The following is a 23,493-nucleotide window of genomic DNA, read 5'->3' on the forward strand; positions in this document are numbered from 1 at the left end:
TTGTCGGGACCACAAGCAAACTTTCAGAGGGGAAGCGGGTCACTTCTTTCCCCTGGACCTGGAATGGGCACAACTGAGACCTAGGGAGCATTCCTGCAAGCTGGACACTGCTCGGGGAAAAGGCCTCCATCCAGCTTCCTGCCCCCAAGACCCCAGCAGCTGCCAGTGTCACTGCCCACAGAAGTATTTGCTTAGCCCAATAAAGAGTCAGTCAGATGTGTGGTGGCCATGAAATGGGTCCTGCTGGTTCTGTCAGACCCCTGCATTGGTCACCACCTCAAAGTTCCTTGGCTGGAACTCCATGTTGCCTGAATCTAGGGACTGTTGAAGTACTGCAGGGGGCTGGGCGCCGTGACTCACGCCTGGAATCCCAGTACTTTGGGAGGCTGAGACGGGTGGATCACCTGAGTCCAGGAGTTGGAGACCAGCCTGGCGAACATGGTGAAACCCCATTTCTACTAAAAATACAAAAATTAGCTGGGTGTGGTGGTGCACTCCTATAGCCCTAGCTACTCGGGAGGCTGAGGCAGGAGAATCACTTGAACCTGGGAGGCGGAGGTTGCAGTGAGGCGAGATGCGCCACTGCACTCCAGCCTGGGTGACAAAGCAAGATTGTCTCAAAAAAAAAAAAAAAAAAAAAAAAAACCAGCTGCAGGGAAGAATGGCTGAGTGGAGGCCAGTGGCTTCGTTGTGCCTCATCCGAACTCCCTGAAGGCTGAAGCAGGTCCCTGAGGCTTTCTGACCACACCCTCCACTTCCCGGCTGTTTCTTTTTTATTTTTTTATTTTTTCTTTGAGACGGAGTCTTGCTCTGTCACCCAGGCTGAAGTGCAGTGGCGCACTGCAACCTCCACCTCTAGGGTTCAAGCGATTCTCCTGCTTCAGCCTCCCGAGTAGCTGGGCTTACAGAAGCCCACCACCACGCCGGGCGAATTTGTTCTATTTTTAGTAGAGATGGCGTTTCACCATGTTGGTGATTCTGCTGTTTCTAAGAAGTCTCTCCCAGGGCCACAGGGGTCCACAGCAGGCCCTGAGACCCTGAAGCAGGCTGGCTGCACCTGCGCTACCACCTGCAAGTGCAGGGGCTAGTCTCTGAATGAGGCTTCCTGGTTCTCAGGCAAGGGATGGAGAGTAAGGACCACCCACTGTGCCTCAAGCCTCACCATGGCTGTCACTTAAGAGCCTACCATCCTGCCATCCCCGAGAGCTTCTCAAGCAAGGCACAAAATCCACAGCCCTACTCTGACAAAGTGGCAAATGCCAGCCCCTCTGGCAGCATGATGCCTTGGTCCTGTGTGCTGGAGAGAAAGCCTTGTGTTTACCTGTGTGACCGCCCATACAAGCCATGTCCCTGCTCTGCTTGAGCGGTGGCAGGTGTCACCCTTCCTAGGTAAGTCCTGATGGCTCCCTAACTGGTCTTCAGCCTCTGACATTTTGAGGTCCCTTCCTGGTCTCAAGATCCTCTGAACATCTGCCTCTGATAGGCATTGAACCTGAGCCGCCTCTGGGCTTTTGTATTCAACTGCAACCATATCATTTGCCCTTTGCTGATTCACTGTTTGGCACTTGATCTTCTGGCTGCTTCATGTGAGTCTGTTTTGTCTTCCTGCCGAGATAAAAACTCAAGGCCGGGGACTCACTGACCAAATAACAGAGCAAGGCAGGCTTTTCGGGCTTGCATAATCTGATTCATATTAACACCCGCCCATTTCCAGGCACCAAGCCCCTATCCTCGTCAACAAGAAGTTTATCAACAGGGTTGACTGACTCACAGGGGGGTGTGACCTCACTGCTGGAAGGAGGAAGTGCCATCAGAAACCTCTATAGATAATTTCCTGAAAGGTTCCAAGTTTGGTTTTTTGGGGAACTCCTCAAAGGAGAGGTGGATGGCAGAGGAAGGAGGAGGGGAGAGGGGGAGGAGCAGAATAAGGAGTGCAAACAGGAGAGGCACAGAGTGGGGACAAGGAAGCCACCACGGACGGTGAGCCCTGGGGCTTGGAGAAGGCCTTTGGCACCCTTCCAGGGCAGTTCCCACCCGCCAGTTGAAACCACCACCTGGAGACTTTCCACCATTCTCAAGGCCTTCCCACAGGTTCTACCCACCCACTCTCCCCCACCATCTGTCTGCCTCCCAGGCCACACTGTCCACACTGAGTGAGCCCACTAGTTTATTCACTACTAGGAATAAGCCGGTACAAAATACATTTTTAGAAAATTCACTTGGAGATAAAAAATCTTGTCCCCACTTCTCCCCCAATCCCACACATCTGTGCTCTTCTGCCTGAGTTAATTCAGCTTTGCTGAGCCTCCTGCAAGAGCTTGAGCCAGGGGGTCGTCGGCCCTGAGGGCGAAGGTGAGTGTGCGCTGCTGGTAGTGCCTGGGGTCACACTCCAGGTTCTCGATCACCTCAGCCAGCAGGTGGGCCCGCTCCACGCCTGAGCCAGGGGCCTCGAAGCCCAGGGCGGTGAAGTGCACGTGCAGGTGGTAGTAGGAGGGCAGGTAGTGCAGGTATACTCGCAGACGGTCTCCCTTCATCTGGTAGCGCTGCAGGATGGCCTCCTGATGAGACAGGGGCAGGCAGGCCAGGAGTCATCGTGCTGTCTGAGGCCCGGTGCCATGTCCCCACCGAGACCCTCCTCCCGTCTGAATCCCGGGTTGACCTGGGACAGCTCATAAAAACCCTCCGAACAGCTCTCTGCCTGCTGTCTGCTTCAGCTTCCTCTGTCTTCTAGTCTAGGAAATCCACAAGTGCAGGTGACAGCAGCAAAGCTGAGACTCTTTCTCCCAAAAGAAGGGGGGAGCGGCCTCAATCAGCATTCCCCACCCAACGTGGATAAAACACTGGCTTCCTCAAACAGCTGCTGCCGGGAATCTTGGAAGGCCCAGTGTCTACAGACAGGCCCCAGACTCCCAAGACTATGGGGACTTTCATGATTTAGGAGCATTTAATCAGTCATGAAGTGGATGGGAGGAAGCCTCATTCTCTCTTTTAGCACAGGACAGGTTGGAGCTTGGAAACAATGAAGATGGGGATGGGGCTATGCTGAGAATTTGCTGAAAGAGCAAGGACTGTGGAAGGGGTGTGGGAGGGCTGCTCCCACACAGACCTGGGGCAGTCTCGGTGGGCTCCTTGCAGAAGAGGAAAGCCCTGACTGTGGCCCTGGCTCCCCTGCCCACCTCCGCCTTGCTCAGGGGCGGGTCTTCTTCTACCAGCCTCCACCTTCAGGAGCCTGCAAGGCATAGAATTAAGCGGAGACTCTTATCTCCATTGTGGGCAAATCACTGAGGTGGTCAGAGGTGAAGAGAAAAATACTAGGGCCTCAGTGGGCTCAGTATACACCCCAGAACTGTGTTCTGCATTTGGAGCTCACCGCAGGAATCTCTGCAGCAGGGTGGGACCAGGGCCAAGGCACCTGAGGGGCATCCTGGAGTAAGTGAGGTCTGCCTGCCAGGGTGGAGCTGTCAGAGCTCCTTGGGCAGATCAAAGTGTTGGCCTGGCATCTCCCCAAGAGAAAGACACTGTTCTCTGCTATTTGTAATATCCAGGAACTGCTTCAGGATCTGAACAAGTCACCCCACAAAGATAAAGGCAGCCGAGGGGTGGTGCCATGGGTGGGCAGGAGGGAAGACAGATTGGGGCCCAGCGGCAGGGGGAAGCTGGGTGTGGGCAGAGCCTTTCCTCCAGGTCTGCATTAATACCTCGAAGCAGCACTGGTCACAAAGGGGCCAACCTCTCTCCTGGCTGGGCATCGTTGTGACTGCTTGCTCTGGCGTGTTAGGCAGATCATCACATTTCAGAGTGGAAAAAAGACTGAGACCCAGCCCCATAGGATGGTGGATTTAGAAGGGATCCATCTAGATAATGTGGTTTAGGGAGGTGAAGTGACCCACCCCAGGCCACTCAGCTGGTTAGGGTCCAAATGTCAGGCCAGGACCACACCCAAGATTCTAGACACTCTTCCCCTATCCCCCGCTGCTCCTGGGCTCTGTTTAGAGCCCCGATAATTTCATTCAATTCAACAAATATCCCAGACAGAAAGTATCCCAGAACACCAGGTGCTACAGAATTCAGCCTGTCTTCACTCTAGACAAGGAGACACACGTGTACACACATATCGAAGTCATGTGCCCATACTCCCAAGAAACTCTGGCATGATGTGGTTGTCATGGTTGTCGTGAGAGAGACAGGTGATCCTGGAGTAGGAGGGGCCAGGACTTAAGGACCAGAGTCTATGGGGTGAGGGGTGGAAGTGCATCCCGGATGCAGAAAGGCTGAGGAAGGCGTGTGAGGGTGAGGAAAGGTGGCTGAAAGCAGAGCTGGGGCGCCAGGCAGGACCAGGGACAAAGAGCCCTGCTCCTCAACCTGAAGAGCCTAATGGGGTCCCCGAGACTGGTATCCAGAGAGAAGTCTCTCCAAGACAGACTCTGGGAAGGGTTAGGAAAGGGGCCCAGGAACACACTGGAATCTGAGTCTAATTTCCCTGGGCTTCCATGTGGTTTGGTGAAGCCACTCACCTGCCCCTGGTGGAGGATGTTCCTGAGCAGCGGCAGGTGCTCCGGAGTAAGGTCGCGTAGGGATCTGATGCCCCGGCGACGGCAGATGGCGATCAAGTACAGGTCATCGAGCTGCGCAGAGAGCAAGGGGAGACCAGGCTCAGCAGGGAACAGACCCGGGGAGGCTGCCAACCCTGGAGTTCTCACGTAAGCCAGGAAGCACCCACCCCTGAGGCCTACAGCGCCAGGAGAAACCCCGCAGGAGAAACCCCGCAGGACTGACCCGCCGGCAACGTGGGCATCTGCATACCCCGGGCGTGTGGGATGGGCTGAGAAGCAGGCCTTCTGTGTATGCTTCTTGCTAGAGAATACCATGTGAGAGTTCTTTTTTTTTTTTTTGACAGAGTCTCGCTCTGTCACCCAGACTGGAGTGCAGTGGCGTAATCTTGGTTCACTGCAACCTCCACCTCCCGGGTTCAAGCCATGCTTCTGCCTCAGCCTCCCAAGTAGCTGGGACTACAGGTGCATGCCACCATGCTCAGCTCTTTTTTTTTTTTTTTGTATTTTCAGTAGAGATGGGGTTTCACCATATTGGCCAGGCTGGTCTCAAACTCCTGACCTCATGATCTGCCCGCCTCGGCCTCCCAAAGTACTGGGATTACAGGTGTGAGCCACCACGTCCGGTAGACAGTTCTATATACTCACTCCCTAGAGCTGTCAGGGGCAGGGAGCCAGGAGGTTCAAGAAAGAGCAAGGGCAACTCTCTCCCTCCAAGAGTTTCCAGTCTCATAGCATGTATGCAAGCAGCTCTGCTGTAAGACACAACAGAATCCCAGCACAGGAGGAAGGAAAGACTCTAGCTACCTGGAGGAACCCAGGAAGGCCTCCTGGAAGAGAAGGCAGAGGACCAGGTCTAGAAAAAGAGGTAGAATTTGGAAAAAGGATATTCAGGTAGAGGAAACAGAGCAAAGGCTTGGAGGCAAGACTGTATAGGGTACGAATGTATAGGGCATAGAATGTATATGTAAGGGGAGAGGAAGCAACTTGATTTATCTGGAGTCAAGGCCCATGAAGGGGTGGAGTGGGGTTTGAAGGCCGAGAAGGGAGCCAAGGGCCAGCTCAGCAGCACACACATACCAGGGCAGTAAGCCTGTTTCTCTCTTCCCCTATCTCACAGGACACCTTCCTGCTGTCCTTCCTGAGCACAGCCTGGCTAAAAACCTGGAGGTCACAACAGTACAAAGAATTAAAGTCAAGATCTTGTGCCAGAGAGCAAATGAACTCTTCCTCTTGCTCAGAAAACCCACCCTGCTCACCTAAACCCTGGCCTTGCCTGGTAATTACATCCATGCGCCTGGCAGGCCCCAGACATCAAGGCTCTGAGGGGCCAGGCACAGGGAGAACCCAGCAGTGTCCTGCCCTTCTGTCTGAGCTACCAGATTCCTTGTGGAGATAATTTGAGGACCATGACTCACCCAACCAAATTTCCTGGGGCCTCAAATTGAAAATTCAGGATGGGTTTTTCTATATGACTGCCTGATATCCAACTATGCCATGGTCTTTACATGCCATGAACATTCTTTCCTGCCAGAGTTCTAAGCATCTGTGTTCTCTGCCTCAGACCTTCTGCAGATGAGCCCACAGGAAGCTCCCACGTGTAGCTGAGCTGCATGCACCAGGCCTCAGTTTGCCCCAAGTCCCCTGTGTACTCTCTCACTTTGGACTTAGGAGTGCAAAGAGAAGCCCAGAAACAAAATTGCTTGAACTTGAATTTTGTGTGTGTGTGCGTGCATGCACGCATGTGCACGTAGTGGTGGATGTGTGTGTTTTCAGCTGTTCTACGTGTTACTGTAACAGAACTCCCAAATAATAGTAACATTTGTTTTGGATGATGTCTGCTGACAAGTCACAAACATGACACTAACTCGCAACTCTCTGCTCCACTGGCACAGAATAGGGCATGGAGCCTGGTGCTGGGTGTCAGCCCATGGTGTTGGGTGTCAGTTAACAGGCTGGGTAAGGCGGGAAAAATAATCCATTCTTTGATATTAGACATGACCCAGAATTTCCTGCTGGCAGCCAAAGCGCCTCCTCGCTCAGAGAAGTGATCTGAAGAAAGCTAGGCCGGGGCAGGAGAGGGCCTCAGGCTGGCGCCCCAGAAGGTGGCTCATCAGTCACTCTGGGAAGACAGATAGACATCGTCAGTCTCTTTTTACAAGTCAAGACAGTAAAATCAAAGTAATAGTTTCCTGGCAGGAAGAAAGAGAATTGCTGGAGCATTGGAGACTCAGCTCTTAACCTCTGGGGTGACTCAAAAGAAGAGTTGCCTGGTCTGAGAACTTTAGACCAAAGAACTTAAATCATATGAACTGAACATGCGTGTGTATCCATATACACATGTACATATATGTTTATATACCCAATACAGAAAGGTCACCAGAGACAAAGAAATAGCGACAATAGTTGTTTTGGGGAAGGGAAAGGAAGGGCTGTGAGGTGAGGGAGCATACTTTCACTGAATATCCTCTGTACTGTGTGCATTTTTGCCACATGCATAACCTAAACCTACAAGAAAATAAACAAACAAACAAAAAGAATACATAGGTGATCCTTTAAGAGAACAGAAGAAGGGATGTTATAACCTCTAAGGAGGCACAGTCTCTAGCAAACAGGCACCTGATAAATGTATGTTGAATGGATGAAAAAATGGATTATCTCTTTAATTCAGGGCCATCAGTTTGGAGACAGTAACTTTCAATAAGAGTGGCAGAAGGAGATTCAAGGTGGCTAAGAAAGCTCCTCAAAGCAAACACCAGGGTGCTTCCCTATCCCCAGCCCTTCCCTGTCCCAAAGACAAAGAGTAGAAGCCCAGGCATGGCCTGTCTTCCTGCTGGACACATTGCCTAATTCAAAGAGAATTATCAAATCCACTGCTGTCACAAGTCAAATATTTGAGACACTAAAATAGGGCATCATCAAAAGTCAAGTAAGAATTAAGGTTGGGCACAGTGGCTCACGCCTGTAGTCCCAGCTACTTGGGTTGCTGAGGCACGAGAATTGTTTGAACCTGGGAGGTGGAGGTTGCAGTGAGTTGAGATCATGCCACTGCACTCCAGCCCGGGCAACAGAGTGAGACTCTGTCTCAAAAATAAATAAATAAATAAATAATAAATAAATAAATAAAGAATTAGGCAAAGGTTAAGAAGGACCACACCTGCCATCGCTATGAAGCAAAGCATGACATTTAAGCTGGCCCTTTCATGACCCTTGAGGACAAGTAATTCCAGCCCTGTGGCTGGCAGCCACAGTGCAGCTCCTAAAGCCTTTCCTGTCTTAAACGGGACAGAGAAAGGGAGGTTCCGCTGGCAGGTGAAGCAGAGCCTGCCAGCACTGGGGTCAGAAGGATGGCAGATTTCTCTGCAATGGGCTCAAATGCATTCAGGGTTTCTGGAATAGAGATGGATAAGGCTATTTCTTGTTGTCCCTCCTTGGCCTTAAGACTGCGATCCCCTGGCAAGCTCTTCAGTCTTCAAGAGTCTCGTGCGGCAGAAGGTCCTCCTACCCCACACCTCCATCGCCCTGCTGGGGTTCTCATTAATGGCGGGCCCCACCTCCTGGGACCCAGGCTCTGACCCTGGATCTCTAGGTGCAGCGCAGCCCCAGGGGACAGATGGGGGTTTGCAGAGCCACCGCTCAGTTTGAGACAAGGGGCCTTCAGGTCCTACCTCTTCAAATGCCTATAGAGCCAGTCCTGGCTCCCTCCTTCAAGGCCTGGAGGTGGCACAGGCAGAGAGAAGCTGCAGGGAAGGGCAGAGTGGATGCAGGCGTCCCCTTAGCCTCTCACTGCAGCGCCCCACACAAGGAGAGTCCTCTTCTTTGAACTTACTTGCTCTAGGAAATCATCAATCAATGCTGCAAGTTCGGAAAATCCCTTCAAATTCTTTCCCACCCCTTGGGCCACATTTGGGAATTCCCACAAGCCACTTGTCAAGAGACGAATTATGCTCACTTGCCTGTGTAACTCTGAGCCCAAATCCCACCCCTTTACCCCAAGTCAAAACTGAAGGCCTCATGGGCAGCCACAACTGAGAAAGCAGAGGGAATGAGCCCATGGAGGGGCAGACCTTCTCTGCGAGAGTCTCTCCAGCCTGTGAGGGGTGCAAAACCTAGATGGGCCCACCAAGAGCAGAACGGCCCATGTGAGCCTGGATTACTCCACAGGTGAAAGTGGAGGAGAGATGTCCGTCCGCGCCCAGTGCCCATGCCTGCCTGCCTACCTCGGCCTTATCCAGGCCCCTCTTCTGTTGCAGGCTGAGCATAGCCAGGTTCCAGTCTATGGTAAGAACAGCACTCTCTGCAACACAGTGGCTCTGCCAGTTTCTGACCCTGTCAGGGTATGAAAGTTTTGGATACTCTCAGGTATAAAAGAGGTGGTGGTAAGTGATAACTGTGGTGGTGGGCTGGTCTGGGAGACACCGAAGGCCACAGGGAACTGGAAAGGGATACCTGTGAGGGAGGACGGCTCCTCCCAAACCTGCTCCTTAGGAAAGTAGGAGAAGCAGAGGTGCTTGGAGGCCAGGCCAAGGGGCCGAGCGGCCCGAGTGGAAGTCTGGACTAAGCTACTCCACAGCTCGGGCTGAGGAGGAGATGCCTTGGGTTGGTCACCACGGTTCCTGCCTGCCAGTGCTTCAGAACACGGGCCTGCCTGGATCTGCTGGTGTCAGGGGAACGGAGAAAATGGAAACACGCCACCTGAGGGCTCCAGGTGTGGCTGGAAGCACAGGTGGCTGCCCAGACCACTTGGCTGGTAAGGAATGGCCTATGTAGTCACGGGCGCAAACATCACCCCATTTTACCTCTTGGGTGGGAGGAGAGCCAGAAAGGGTTTTAAGCTGACCCATTAAAGCAAAAGCACTTAGGTATGACAGGTATCCACCCGGTTCCTACAGAGAGCTCAGGCCAACCCTTGTTGGTTAATTATAATCTGCTTAGAGACAGGCCAGCGTGAGAAAGAGGACAGTCAGAGGGACCCGCACTTGGAGCAGGGTGGCCAGAGACCAGGGCATTCCAGCCAGAAACCTTTACCTGCTGTTGGTTCCACTTGAGGTCAGGGATGAGGACAAAACCATCAGAGGGATCTGGGTTCTCGAAAACAATCCGGTCCGCTTCAGCCTTCTTGTCGAGAATGTTATACACCCACTGAAAGGAGGGGGAGAGAGATGGTTCACAAATACACTCATCACCCCTTGAGAGACACCCCAAACTGAGCTAGGTGCACTCCCTGGCCTCTCCAGGAGACAGAACCAAGCCATAAAAGGCCGCCACGCTCAGAGGAGCTACATCCGGGCTGCCCTGTCCCCAAGCATCTGTCCTTAGGGGTCCAGAAGGGATTTTCCCCTTCCCACTCCAGCTGGCACTCAGCCATGAGTCATCACAAGGGTCTCTGCAGCTCGGATGGGGCCAGGCTCTTCCTGGTCAGCACAGTGCACGCGCTCTGCGGAGGCCTCACAGACCCAGGCTGTGTCTGCCCTCTATAGCAGTGACCCCCTCCACTGCCCATAGGACTCAGGGGAAGAGCTGCCTCCATGGATCCTATTTGACTCTATTCAGGACTACGGGGCAAAGCGAGGTAGGAGGCTGACGGCACCAAGGTTTCCTTCTGTGGAAGGCCGGCTACCCACCAGGGCAGTGAGAGCCTTTGCCTCTAGCAGCTCCTGTGTGCAGGTTTCCCGCCGCGCCGGGATTCTCATCAGCAGCGGGCTCAGCACCTCGGCCCGCCTGGAGCCGCTGCAGATGCCGGTTCATCAGCAGTCTCTGCTGACACAGGCCCCGCATGGCAAAGCAGAAATGAAAGCTATGTGGAGACACAGAGACAGCGACCTCACCAAGACCTTTCAGGGCTACCCAGGCTCCTGGCCCTTGTGTCACCCTTGGATCATCTGCTGTCAACAGTCTGCAGAGGACCCTTCCCAGGCCTGTGTGGACCCAAGGATATCACTTTACAGAGATGGTCCTGGAGGCCTGTCTGAGGTTAGGAGGCTGCAGGAGGTTGGGATGAGAAGGCCCTGGCGGTCACAGGCCTCAAACCTCAGTACCCCCAGCTCTTCTCCACTTCCCTCAGCTCTCAGGGCCCTTTGCAAACATGAACTCATGCAGGGCAGTGAACTCGGCCCTGCATCCAGGGGAGAGACCTGCTGTGAAACCAGAGAGGGGAGTGGCTGAGGACACACTACCGCCCCTTCCTCCTCATAGTCAGAACAGTCTCCGAGCTCACTGATGCAGGAGAAGGAGCCACGGACAGGAGGTAGGCTGGGGAGGCCAGGGAACCGACACTACCAGGCAGCCATCCACGGTCCTCCTTCCACTCCCAGAAGTGCTGGACAGGCAGCATCACCGAAGGCCAGGGGCACGGGGACTGCCTTAGGGTCCACACAACCTCACACCTTGAGCCTGGAGGGCTCAACACACTGCACTGCATCCTCACCGCTCAGCTGGGATGGACTAGGGGAGAGGGCAGCTGGGCCTCGAGGTCTCCTGCAGCTCTCTACCCACAGGAAGTATTTCAGCTCAGAGGGCCCCAAACCCCTCACAAGGCCCACAGGCCGGTCACAATGTGGTCCATTCACAACAAAAGACAGGCAGTTCCCAAGACAGTGAATGAGGCCCCTTCCTGGGAGGGGTCTGGAGGACACCCGGCAGCCGCTTCCTCATGCTGTGCCTGGGCCAGAGCAATGCATGGCCAGCACATCCACAGAGGCATTTCCTCTCTGACCTGAAATCTCCTGGGAATGTGCTGCCGGAGGAAAAAGTCAGCGGAAATAAAAGGGAGGGAGGGAGATGGCATCCCCTACAGAAAGCCCCAACGCACCCCATAAACAGGCCTCCCCACGGTCCGTCCCTGGTTCACAGAAAAGGGGCATCTGCCTCTGACTGGTATAAGAGCGAGAGTGAGCAGGTTCTGAGCCAAGGAGACCTGGTTTCATCTCCCAGCTGTCACTGGGTGAGCGACTGATGCCTCCTTCGTAAAAGAGGACTGACGATATCTACGTAAGGGTGGTCAAGGCTTTCAGAGAGAACATGCACGTGAAAGCGCCCAGCACAGCCAGCATAAGGGAGGCCCCCTACGAGTGGCAAAGGTGGTAGGATGGTATGCCAGAAGCTACAAGACTCACTGGGGACAGGAAAAGAGGGAAAGGCGGTGAAAGCAAAGGAGGTGGTGAGAGAGGAAATAAGAGCAGGGCCGGAGGACGAGCGACTGCAGGAAGGAGTGATGACCGTGAGAGCAGCTGCACTCTGCCTGGTACTGCTCTCAGTGTCACCACAACCCTGAGAGGTGGCTGCTATCATTGTCGCCTTTTTTTTTTTTTTTTTTTTTGAGATGGAGTCTTGCTCTGTCGCCCACACTGGAAGGCAGTGGCATGATCTCGGCTCACTGCAACCTCCGCCTCCCGGGCTCAAGCGATTCTCTTGCCTCAGGAGCTGGGATTATAGGTGCCCACCACCACGCCCAGCTAATTTTTACACTTTTAGTAGGGACGGGTTGTTTGCTTTTGTTTTTTGTTTTTTTCTGAGACGGAGTTTCACTCTTGGCTGGAGTGCAGTGGCATGATCTCGGCTCACTGCAACCTCAGCCTCCCGGGTTTAAGTGATTCTCCCGCCTCAGCCTCCCAAGAAGCTGGGATTACAGGCATATGCCACCACACTCAGCTCATTTTTGTATTTTTAGTAGAGATGGGGTTTCGCCATGTTGGCCAGGCTGGTCTCGAACTCTTGACCTCAAGTGATCTGCCCGCCTTGGCCTCCCAAAGTGCTGGGATTACAGGCGTGAGCCCCCGCGCCTGGACATTGTCCCCATTTTACAGGTAAGGAGAATGCAAGTGCAAGGACGTTCACGCTGGGTCAGCCAATTCCAACCGTAAGTATCTGGCCCCTGAGCCTGTGCCCTGGGCCGGGGTACATGCTGCCTCCTGGGAGAGGCCTCTGGGAGAGTGGCAGGGAGCTGCAGCCACAGGAAGCCTCAAGGCCAGAGGCCCAGATAAGAAAAAGAGGAGAAAGAAAGAACAAAATTCACACACACACAGAGGGCTATGTAATGGGGAGTGCCACCATCTGAAACCAAGCCCGAGAGACCTGGCCAGCCCTGCGGATAAACTGGGCAGTGGGTGATACCATCAGCTTTCTGCAACTCACCTGGCTGGACTTCTTTGCAGTAGGTGACACTAGCCGCTCCCTCGGTACCCTCTCTCCCGCCCTGACCTCCCATGAGACATCTTGCTCTTTCCTCATCACCTCCTGCTCTCTGCTTCTGCCTGCTGCCTTGCACTTCTGCTCCAGCCATGTGTGGCCTGGACATGTCTCCCAGGTGTCTTAGCTCTGCACATTGCTGTGCCTGTTCCTCTGAACAGTTACCTGGAGTAGAGAATGGTGGCTACCATCCTGGCATCATTCCGTGCTGGAAACAATAGCAGGCACATGCTACATGGCACCTCTCTCAACTTCCACAACACCCAGGAGGGAGGAGCCACTAGTTACATTTTTCAGACAAGGAAACCAAGACTCTGAAATTAAGGACAATGTCACGCTGCTCTTAGATGACAGACAGAGAATCCAAACACCAGGCTGAGATTGAAGTCTAGCTGGATGACTCACAAACAGACATTTGTAACTATGTGATCTCGAAGGCTCCAGATCCAGACATCCATTGCAGTTTTTCCTGGGAAGTTATAAGTACCTCACATCTAAGGAGTCAAACGGTATCTCTGGCTTAGGGCACAGATACTGGACCAGACTGCCGGGCTTTGAGACCTGTCTCCAAAATGGCTGCTGTGAAGAATAAATGAGGTGTGAGGCTGGGTGCGGTGGCTCACACCTATAATCCCAGCACTTTGGGAGGCCAAGGTGGGCAGGTCACTTGAGGTCAGGAGTTTGAGACCAGCCTGGCCAACATGGTGAAACTCCATCTCTACTAAAAATACAAAAACTAGCCCAGCGTAGTGGTGGGCACCTGTAATCCCAGCTATCTAGGAGGGTGAGGCAGGAGAATCACTTGAACCTGGGAGAAGAAGGCTGCAGTGAGCCGAGATCACACCATTGCACTCCAGCTTGGGCAACAAGAGTGAAACTCTGTCTCAAAAATAGATAAATAAGTAAATAAATAAATAAATGAGGTGTGATACACATAAATGCTTAGAGCAGTTCTTGGCACTATGCATAGTAAGTACTCAATAAATTCCAAACTGAACTCACTGTCTTCCATGCAAACTCACTCTTCTGTTTCTGTCCCCTATACTGGGTCATGAATTATCCTTCTATCCACTCATCACCCAACCTCTTCCCTCCCCTCTCCACATCAACCAGTTGCTAAGCCCCATCCAGCCCTGTGAAGACCTACCTCTGAAATTGCTCCAGAATCCTTCCCCACTATCCCTACCTTGGTTCATACCCATACTGGGTTTTCCCAGTCTTCTTGTTCTATGCTCACCCCAACGCCACCAATTAATTCTGCAAATCGGACCATATTGTCCACATGCTTAAAACCGTTTAGGGCACCCCCACTGCCTATGGCAACTGTTCTCACATCTGATGGTTGTCAGAAATAAGAGAGAGAGACAGAGAGAGAGAGAGGTTTTTTAAATGCACAATTCCCAGCTCCACTCCCTGAAGGGTGAGATTCAGCAGATACGGAATAGTGCTCCGTGCTCAGTATTTATGAAAATCCCCAGGCAACCCTAATGGTAAGCAGGGTTCAGGAACTCCTGCCCCCTGGACAAAGCCCACGTGCCTTCACCTGGCCCCTGCCTACCATCTCTGTGCTGTCCCCTCTGACCCTCCAGCAGCCCAAGCCCCAGTCACACCAAACTCCTTGCAGCTCCCCCAAAGCATCAGATGATTCCAGCTCTGTGTGCCTCTGGACTTGCTCCTCCCTCCCCTTGTGCTTCTGGTAAATTTCTATTTGTCCTGTAAGACCCAAGGGGAGGATCCTCTCCCTGTGAAGTCCCGACTGTCTGTGCTGGTCACGTGCCCTCTGCATCAGCACGGTAGCTCATCTAGGGATCAGAGTGCTCATCCCACTGTCACAACTGCCCGTTTACAAGTCTATCTTCCCTGTTAGACTGTGAGGATCCTGTCTAGGTTTCATCATCTTGGTGACTCTCCAAAGCCTGGCAGAGGACCAGGTCCATAGTAGGTACTCAGTAAACATAATGACTGTTGCCAGTTAAGCTGAGTGCTTGTAAACTAGAAATAGCCAAGAAGGAATACATGAACCGCTCCCGTCAGTCAGGAGTTGGAAGAGTAGTGGAGTTTTCATTGTGCTCTTCTCCGAGTGGAACTGCAGAACGGTGTATAATAAGGAATATACACAGCCAGGCACGGTGGCTCACACCTGTAATCCTAGCACTTTGGGAGGCCAAGGCAGGCAGATTGCCTGAGCTCAGGAGTTTGAGGCCAGCCTGGGCAACATGGCAAAACCCCATCTCTACTAAAAATACAAAAAATTAACCAGGCATGGTGGCGCGCGCCTGTAATCCCAGCTACTCACACCAACTACATCAGGCCTTCCTTACTTGAATCTCAGGTTTGTGCAACCAGCACAACAGAACAACTGTTCCAGGAGATTCCCTAGGACCCTGAACAGCAGAAACTCTAAGAAGGTGGAGACATAGTTCCTTTCCACTTGGAAAACAGAACAAATGCTGGGACTTTAAAAACAAACAAGCAAACAACAACAGCAACAAAAAGCAAGTCAGCTTGAGCCAGATGCACCCCGTGCAAACTGCTGCCCAGGGAGACCATGGCTGAACCAGGCTGGGGAAGGGGCTGGCAGCACACAGGTCTCCCAAGGAAACGTTGGTCCTGCAGGTCCTGCCAACCTCCCCTTCCTTACTCCTCTCAAGTACAATTCACCTTGCAGTGCCCACAGACACAGCACACCCTCCCTTCCTCTGGGCCAGGGAGGAGTGGCTGTGAGTTCCTCACATCACAACACCCTCCACCACAGTGACCTGAATCTTGGGGAGAAAAGTGAGAAATGGTCAAAGAGAACAAGGGTGAATGATAAAGACAAGGAACAGTGTAAGAGTCAGTGAGTGGGCAAGAAACTGACTCGTCAATAAGCATCAATCATATTTAACTCTGAGTACTCACATGGGGCCAGTTCCAGGCAGAGGCTCCAGTTGGCACTGGGCCTAGGCCCAGGGAGGAGTCAGGATCTTGGCGCTAAATGGCCTTGCATCTGGCCTGGCCAGACGACTGCCAGCTTGTGAATGGAGTCCCTGCACCAAATCCCCGGGGCCAATGGAGTCCTGCCTTCTTTTGGACGAATGCAAGGGGGAGTGGGTGAGGGAAGAGCTTTTTACTCTGAGACTGAGATCCTGCAGGCCAGTCTGCCACAAGTAAAACCAGGAATAAGAGTCTGGACTGGGTGGGACTAACTCAACATCAGCCTTTTACCCATTCATGGACCCGAAGCAATGGCACAGTCATCCTGAGGCTGGATCGGGGCTAATGCAGAGCAGACACACATTCTTCCAAAGGACTGGATTGCTTTGAGGTCCCCAGAGAGCCTCCATGGCATGCCCAAGCACATCAGGTGGGACCAAGGCCAGCATCAGTTCCCTCACCCCCAAAGCCTTCTCTGACCATGCTATATAAAATGGCAACTGCCCACTCCAGGCCTTTTGGTCGCACTTACCCTGCCCATTTCTCTCCACAGCCCTCATTATCTCACAGAGCACACAGATCCTGAGATATCTATGTATGGTCACACACTGTGTGACTGTGCATGGGATGTAAGCTGCACGACGTGGGGATTCTGTCCACCATGCTCTCTACTGTACCCCCATCCCCTCACCTAGCACAGCGCCTGGCCCCTAATACGACCCCAATAGACACTCGTAAGAGGAAGCACCAGCCACAGGAGCAGTGCTCTGCATCTGAGACATGCAGCCAGTCACCTGGATGCTGAGGCTCTGGGACTCCAGGTGGGGTAAAGTAATGTTCCTGTAGTCATCTCCCGTCTCTCGGATCAGGCGGAGGTCCTGGCGTAGGTACTTCTGCAGGTGTTTCTCTGTGGCCGGGTAAACCACGGTCGTCTTTACATCTGCAACGACACAGCACAGCCCGTGACACGGAAGCAATGCCCACTCTCTATGCCACAGGCACCACGGTGAGGAGAGATCTCCCGCCCTGGCTTTGATTCCCTGAGGGAAGCTAAAATCCAAGAGGATCATGCATCCAAGATCCACTCCCACAGAGTGCCTTGTGCCACTGCATTCATGAGCTGAGCCACACTCAGAACCTGGAAAACACAGGGCCCCTCGTCAGGCAAACCCCAGCCCTTCCTGCTCCACCTTCCAGGTACAGGAATGAGAGGTCCCTAACTCTTCTCACATACCAAATTTCTAGGTATGTGGCTTTCTGGACCCAAAGCTGAAAACATGGTTTAAAGCCTGGGCACGGTGGCTCATGCCTGTAACCCCAGCACTTTGGGAGGCCGAGGCAGGTGGATCACCTGAGGTCGGGAGTTCGAGACCAGCCTGACCAACGTAGAGAAACCCCATCTCTACTAAAAATACAAAATTAACCAGGCGTGGTGGCGCATACCTGTAATCCCAGCTACTCGGGAGGCTGAGGTGGGAGAACTGCTTGAACCTGGGAGGCAGAGATTGTAGTGAGCCCAGATTGCGCCATTGCACTCCAGCCTGGGCAACAAGAGCGAAACTCCGTCTCAAAAAAAAAAAAAAAAAAAAATATATATATATATATATATGGTTTAAAGCCCAGTAGTCCCCTTAATGATGGGCAGTGCAGCACAGCGCAGTGGTTCCAGGCACAGACTCTGGAGCCAGACTGAGTTCAAGTACTGGCTCTGCCTGCTCCTTATTTTGAATGGGACCTTGGCATCACCCGGGAGCAAGGTTCAGCTGTTTAACTTCTTGGTGCCCCTACTTCCTCATCTGTCAAATGAGGATAGTAAAAGCTCCTGTGTCACAAGGCTGGGAGGATTAAACAAGTCAGTTACTTGTGAAGTTCTTAGAACAAAGTCTGGCACACAGTAAATACCACATAAGTGCTGTGATGTTTAATCCAGAGTTTCTGAATCTCAGCACCACTGACATTTTGGCCTGGATAATTCTCTGTTGCGGGGGCTGTCCTGTGCATTGAGGGATGTTCAGCTGCATCTCTGGCCTCTATTGGGATGTTAGTAGCACCCTCCCCAAGTTGTGACAAAGCAAAATGTCTCCAGACATTGCCAAATGTGTCACCTGAAAGGAAAAACTGTCCCCAGGTGAGAACTCCAGTTTTAAACTAGAAGGATGTCTTGCAGTTTTCCTAAACAGACTCTAGGCTAGCATCCTGGTCCAAAACCACCTGGTTTTGGTTAAGTCCTTCCCTTATTTTTAGTAACATCTGGTACAATTGTTATCATTACTCTAACATTTATACATAGTGTTTTAACACAGATCTTAAGGGTATTTCAAAATCAGCTTGGATCTTTTTCAAAAGACCTATGGTTCCCCTCTGACTTTCTTAATCTGGGTTCAGATAGGCTCTCCCAGAGAAACCCAAGAGAGAGCTGAAAACCCAGCAGGGACATTTTACCACCACGACGTCCTCATGCTCACTCACACACCGCGAAACCCAGCTAAGAACTATCAATCTATACTTTCATATTTGGTCTGAGGTCATAAGTGGCTTTAACCCCACTTTCATACATCAGTGAAAAGGGTGGGCTAGGACTCAAAAGAGTCATTCAGTATCACACTGTGAAATGTGGCAGAGGCGAGACTGGAACTGAGGCCTTCTTACCCTAAAGCCAGCGCTCCTATAACACCACAGGCTACTTTCAACTTCTACTTCCAAGTCCCAGTGAAGATGCACAGAGATGACATACCAGGCACGTGGCTTCTGTCCCATCAAACATCCCAGTCCATCAGTTCCAGGAGGCACAGCAGCACAGTGGGAAGACATGGACGCTGGCCCCAGGCTGGCCACATAACTCTCCATACTGGCTGTGTACCCTTGGGCATGGGGCTTAACGTCTTAGAGCCTTGGCTTCCTCACCGATTAAAGGGTGGTCATCAAATCTGCCTTACAGAGTTGTTTACATTAAATAAAACATGTCACCTGGATCACTGGAGGTGCTAAATAAATGCCACCCAATCCTGGGAATCCCTGGATCTGACCCTGGAAAGGGGTCATGAAGAAAGGTCATCATCCCTGGAAAGGGGTCTCACAACTCTCTGAGAACACAGCAAAAAACTGTTCCTTGCTTCTCACTGTGTTCTCTAACAGCTCAGGGTCATGGGTCATAGGCCAGAAGCCAGAGGTCAGAGGTCAGGCACACCAAGATCTCAAGAGGCGGGAGACTGCTTGAAGTAGACTGAACGGCACCACCTTCGCCCTTACAGTGGACCTGAGGGAAATCCATACATCTGCAGTGGAGCTTGGTGGATGAGAACAGAGATTTTCGAGCCAGTCAGTCTGGTTGCAAGTCCTGGCTCTGCCCTTATTAGCTGTGTAACCTCAGGCAAGTGACTGACCCTCTCTGTGGCTTCAGTCTCCTGACCTCTACAATCTGGGGTAACAATAACAGCATCGACCTTCCAGGGCTGTTGGGGGAACTAAATGAGTCAGTAGAAGGAAAGATTCAGGAAGTGCCTCACACAGAGAAAAGCGCTCCACCAAGGCTAGCTTAGATTCTCTCCACTGTTGCCTCAGTTGCCTGGGTTGGGCAGTGGAGCTCCCTGAAAGTCGGGGCCAGATGGGCAGGACACAGAGGCAGAGCGGGCACTGGAGAGCAGCCGGGCTCTGCGGGCAGGGTCACCCAGCTGGGCTCCCAGCTCCTGGCTGCTCCAGATCAGAAAGCCACCTGGCCTGTGAGCATGCCCTGGTCTGCCGAGGCCTGTGCAAGGCCTGCCCCAGTTACCCGGGGTGCAGGGAAACTGGTGTCTCACTGAGCCAGCCCCTCCCGCCTCCCCTCAGCAGCAAGAGCATCCACAGGCGTTATTTTCCAACTGCTCACTTCCTGCCATCCTCCTGCCTTCCCTGAGGTGCGCCTGCAGGGCTGGGAACCCGACTGCAGCACTCTCATAGCTCTCCACGGCCCCCTAGAGCACTCACTCCTGTGGGGCCTGGCTTCCCTCAGATCTCCACCAAAAGCCTCAGTCAGGGTCACACTGAGGTGGGGGCTGCCACCTCAAACTGTCCCCTGCTCCACAGCTCCTGTGTTCCTGCCGTGGTCTACGCAGCTGTTGGTCACCTCGCCCTGGCCCTCTCTCCGCCTTCATGCGCTGCCTCTCTCCTGCTTGGGGCCTCTGCTCCAGCTGCGCCGGCTCCCCACTGACCCACTAACTCACGTCAGCTATGGGCTCCTCTCTGGGCCGTGCACTGGCCGCTCCCACGGCCAGGCTGACCCTCCTACCCACAGAGCCACGCTGCTCCTTGCTTCACCCAGGCCTCTGCTCTGAGGCCAGCTCCTCAGGCTCGGTCAGCCCTGGTAAAACAGCAGCTCTAACCTCGTGGCCCTGTCTCCTCCACCAACCTGCTTCCTCTTCACTTCTCACTCCCTCGCAGCAGCCTGTGGACTGACTGACTCCCCAACTACTGTGCAGCTTCCAGAAGAAAAAAAAAATTGTCCCCAGCACCTGGAATAGTGCCTGGCATACAGTAAGCACTCAATAAATACTTAGTGAACAAATGAATAAATTAATCTGGCCTTTTCAACTTTAAACCCAGGAAGAGCATTTTTGTCCTGAATGGAATAAAACCTCTTTGATACAAATCAATATATTTCCTAATGCTAAAGTTTACGTTGGCAGCCAAAAAAAAAAAAAGAATGCTGGTGTTTACCTCAATGCCAGTCAAGATGCTGACCTGCAGCTGAACTTCAGGAGGAGTTTGGTCAAGAGTCAATGCTCAATAAACAATCAAAGCATCAGGTGAAAACATGTTGGGAAACAGGATACACAGGCACAGTCTCAAAAAGATCTCCCCATAGATTACTTATTAATTACAAAGGGAACACGAGTCGCTTTACAGCAGCAAAAGGCTACCACCTCAGCCAGGCCATGGGAGTCACCGTCACCCCTGCTGGGCACGCTGACATCACGTGCCTCCTGATCATGTGGAATTCTGGCCAAAAACGCACAATCTGAGTCTAGTCATTAGGAAATATCAGCAAACCAAAATCCAGGGGCATTCAACAAAACGAGTGGCTTTATAACACTGCCAAAATGTCACAGTTAGGAAAGACAAAGAAGGCTGAGGAATTGCTCCAGATGAAGGGAGACTAAAGAGATGCGACTTAAAGGGATTGGATTACATCCGCGGTTGGGATCCAGGGAGGGGCGCCCTGCACTGAAGCAACTGGCACAACCTAACAATGGACTGTATGTCACAGAAGTCTCATACAAATGGGAATTTCCTGAAATTGATCATTTTACCCTTTTTTATATCCATCGTTATCATTATTGTATGTATATATGTGGAGACAGAAAAAGCCAACGTGGCAAATGTTAACAGGCGAAGTCCTTTAATAAGGGAATTCTTTGTACTATTCTTACAGCTTTTCTGCAGGATTGGAATTTTTTTTTAGTAGGAAAATTGTTTAAAGGTGTCAATACCTTTGGGAACCTCAGCCCTATAACACTATTCTTTTTTTTTTTTTTTTTGAGACGGAGTCTCGTTCTGTCACCCAGGCTGGAGTGCAGTGGCCAGATCTCAGCTCACTGCAAGCTCCGCCTCCCGGGTTCACGCCATTCTCCTGCCTCAGCCTCCCGAGTAGCTGGGACTACAGGCGCCCGCCACCTCGCCCGGCTAGTTTTTTGTATTTTTAGTAGAGACGGGGTTTCACCGTGTTAGCCAGAGATGGTCTCGATCTCCTGACCTCGTGATCCGCCCGTCTCGGCCTCCCAAAGTGCTGGGATTACAGGCTTGAGCCACCGCACCCGGCCAATATAACACTATTCTAAGCCTGACACACACATAAGCTCATTTATTCCTCATGACCAACATGAATGAGTATTACTATGATTGCATTTTACATATGAGGAAACTGAGGCCCAGGGCCTGGAGTGGCCCCCAAGGGCCCACAGCCCTGTGTGGTGCTCAGGGCCGGGCCCCACACCAGCAGCCCCGTCTGCCCACAGCAGGTCAGCAGTTGAGGCCTGGTGGCCTTGCCAGGCTCTTCCTGCCACATGCTGCCTGGCAAATGGACTGAGGGCACCATCTGCTCAGGATGGGTGATACTGGGCAATGCCCCTACCCAGAGCTCTTCCCAGTGGCCAGAGAACTGACCAACTCCCCAGTCCCACCCTCCTGCTGGCATTCTCATTAATTATTTATGTATTTATGTATTTATTTGAGATGGAGTCTTGCTCTACCACCAGGCTGGAGTGCGGTGGTGCGATCTCGGCTCACTGCAACCTCCGCCTCCTGGGTTTAAGCGATTCTCCTGCCTCAGCGTCCCCAGTAGCTAGGATTACAGGCCCACACCACCACGCCCGGCTAATTTTTGCATTTTTAGTAGAGACGGGGTTTTACAAAGTTGGCCAGGATGGCCTCGATTTTGTGATCTCGTAGTCCGCCCGCCTCAGCCTCCCAAAATGCTGGGATTACAGGCGTGAGCCACCGCGCCCGGCCTTCCTGCTGGCATTCTCATAACAGCCTGGGATCATCCTCAAAAACCTCTCTCTGGAAAATGTTCACAATATATTAAGAGCACCTCCGACACTCCTTACAGAGTTCCCGTCATGCTTCTTAACACTGTGTTTGTCTTTTAAACTCAAATTGTACTTGCATATATGTCAGAGTCAAACGAAGCTTGTTTTCAAAAACACTTTTCTGCTCCTCCCTGCTCCCAATTTCCAGCTCCTTCAGAGGCACCACTTTCAATGCTTCTGGCCACCTCTTTGGTCATATACTTCCAGAATTCTAAATTATATTTTTATATCTTGTTCCTACTTGAGTTTTAACTTCTATTACTTACTGACTTCTCATTAAGGAAGATGAGGATTTACCTTATTACCATCCCTCCACCAAATGTACACACATGCACAAACACACACATATACAGATACTTCCTAACCCTCAATCTCAGAGTACAACTTTACCACAATTTTTGATAAATCAGTATTCAATACTGATGCTATGATGATGATGTAAATGCTGCTCACTGCCAAATTTATTGTGATTATTTTTTCTCTTCAGCATAATTTTTGGTGTATGGAATAAGTAATTACATTTTTACTTGTTTAATTTTCTTTCTTTCTTTCTCTCTCTCTCTCTCTCTCTCTCTCTCTCTCTCTCTCTCTTTCTTTCTTTCTTTCTTTTTTTTTTTTGACACTGCGTCTCGCTCTATCTCCCAGGCTGGAGTGCAATGGCGCGATCTTGGCTCACTGCAACCTCCACCTCCCGGGTTCAAGCGATTCTCGCACCTTAGCAACCCAAGTGAGTAGCTGGGATTACAGGTACCTACCACCATGCCCTGCTAATTTTTGTAGTTTTAGTAGAGATGGGGTTTCACCATGTTAGTCAGGCTGGTCTCAAACTCCTGACCTCAGGTGATCCACCCACTTCAGCCTCCCAAAATGCTGGGATATAGGTGTGAGACATCGTGCCCAGCCAGAGAAGGCATCTCCACCCAAATCCTGGCCACTTGTTTAATCTTCTATAAACATGACACTAGTTCATCCCCAAATCCACTTCCCTGTTTACATAAATCTCTTGATGTGTTAAACTCATCAGGCAGGCCAGGCACAGTGGCTTATGCCTATAGTTCCAGCAATTTGGGAGGCCAAGGCAGGGAGATTGCTTGAGACCATGAGTTTAAGACCAGCCTGAGCAACATAGTGAGATCCCATCTTTACAAAAAAAAAAAAAAAAAATGCAGAAAAATTAGCTGGGCATGGTGGTACATGCCTGTAGTCCCAGCTACTCAGAAGGCTGAAGTGGGAGGATCCCTTGAGCCAAGGAAATGGAGGCTGTGATGAGCGGAGAT

The 23,493-nt window shown here is 51.9% G+C and overlaps 1 protein-coding gene across 1 annotated transcript in view; it reads right to left on the bottom strand.

The window, feature by feature from the left end:
• Positions 1-2,153: 2,153 nt before the first annotated feature.
• The window catches only part of DCPS (decapping enzyme, scavenger), a 39,927-nt gene continuing 18,587 nt past the window's right edge, over positions 2,154-23,493 (bottom strand). The window contains 5 exon segments of the mRNA XM_030918275.1: positions 2,154-2,323; positions 2,325-2,558; positions 4,515-4,625; positions 9,579-9,692; positions 16,448-16,593. Of these exon segments, the coding sequence (XP_030774135.1) occupies positions 2,291-2,323; positions 2,325-2,558; positions 4,515-4,625; positions 9,579-9,692; positions 16,448-16,593 (638 nt within the window). The 3' untranslated portion in view covers positions 2,154-2,290.

This window comes from Rhinopithecus roxellana, chromosome 15 (assembly GCF_007565055.1).
Source record: "Rhinopithecus roxellana isolate Shanxi Qingling chromosome 15, ASM756505v1, whole genome shotgun sequence".
NCBI lineage: Eukaryota > Metazoa > Chordata > Mammalia > Primates > Cercopithecidae > Rhinopithecus > Rhinopithecus roxellana.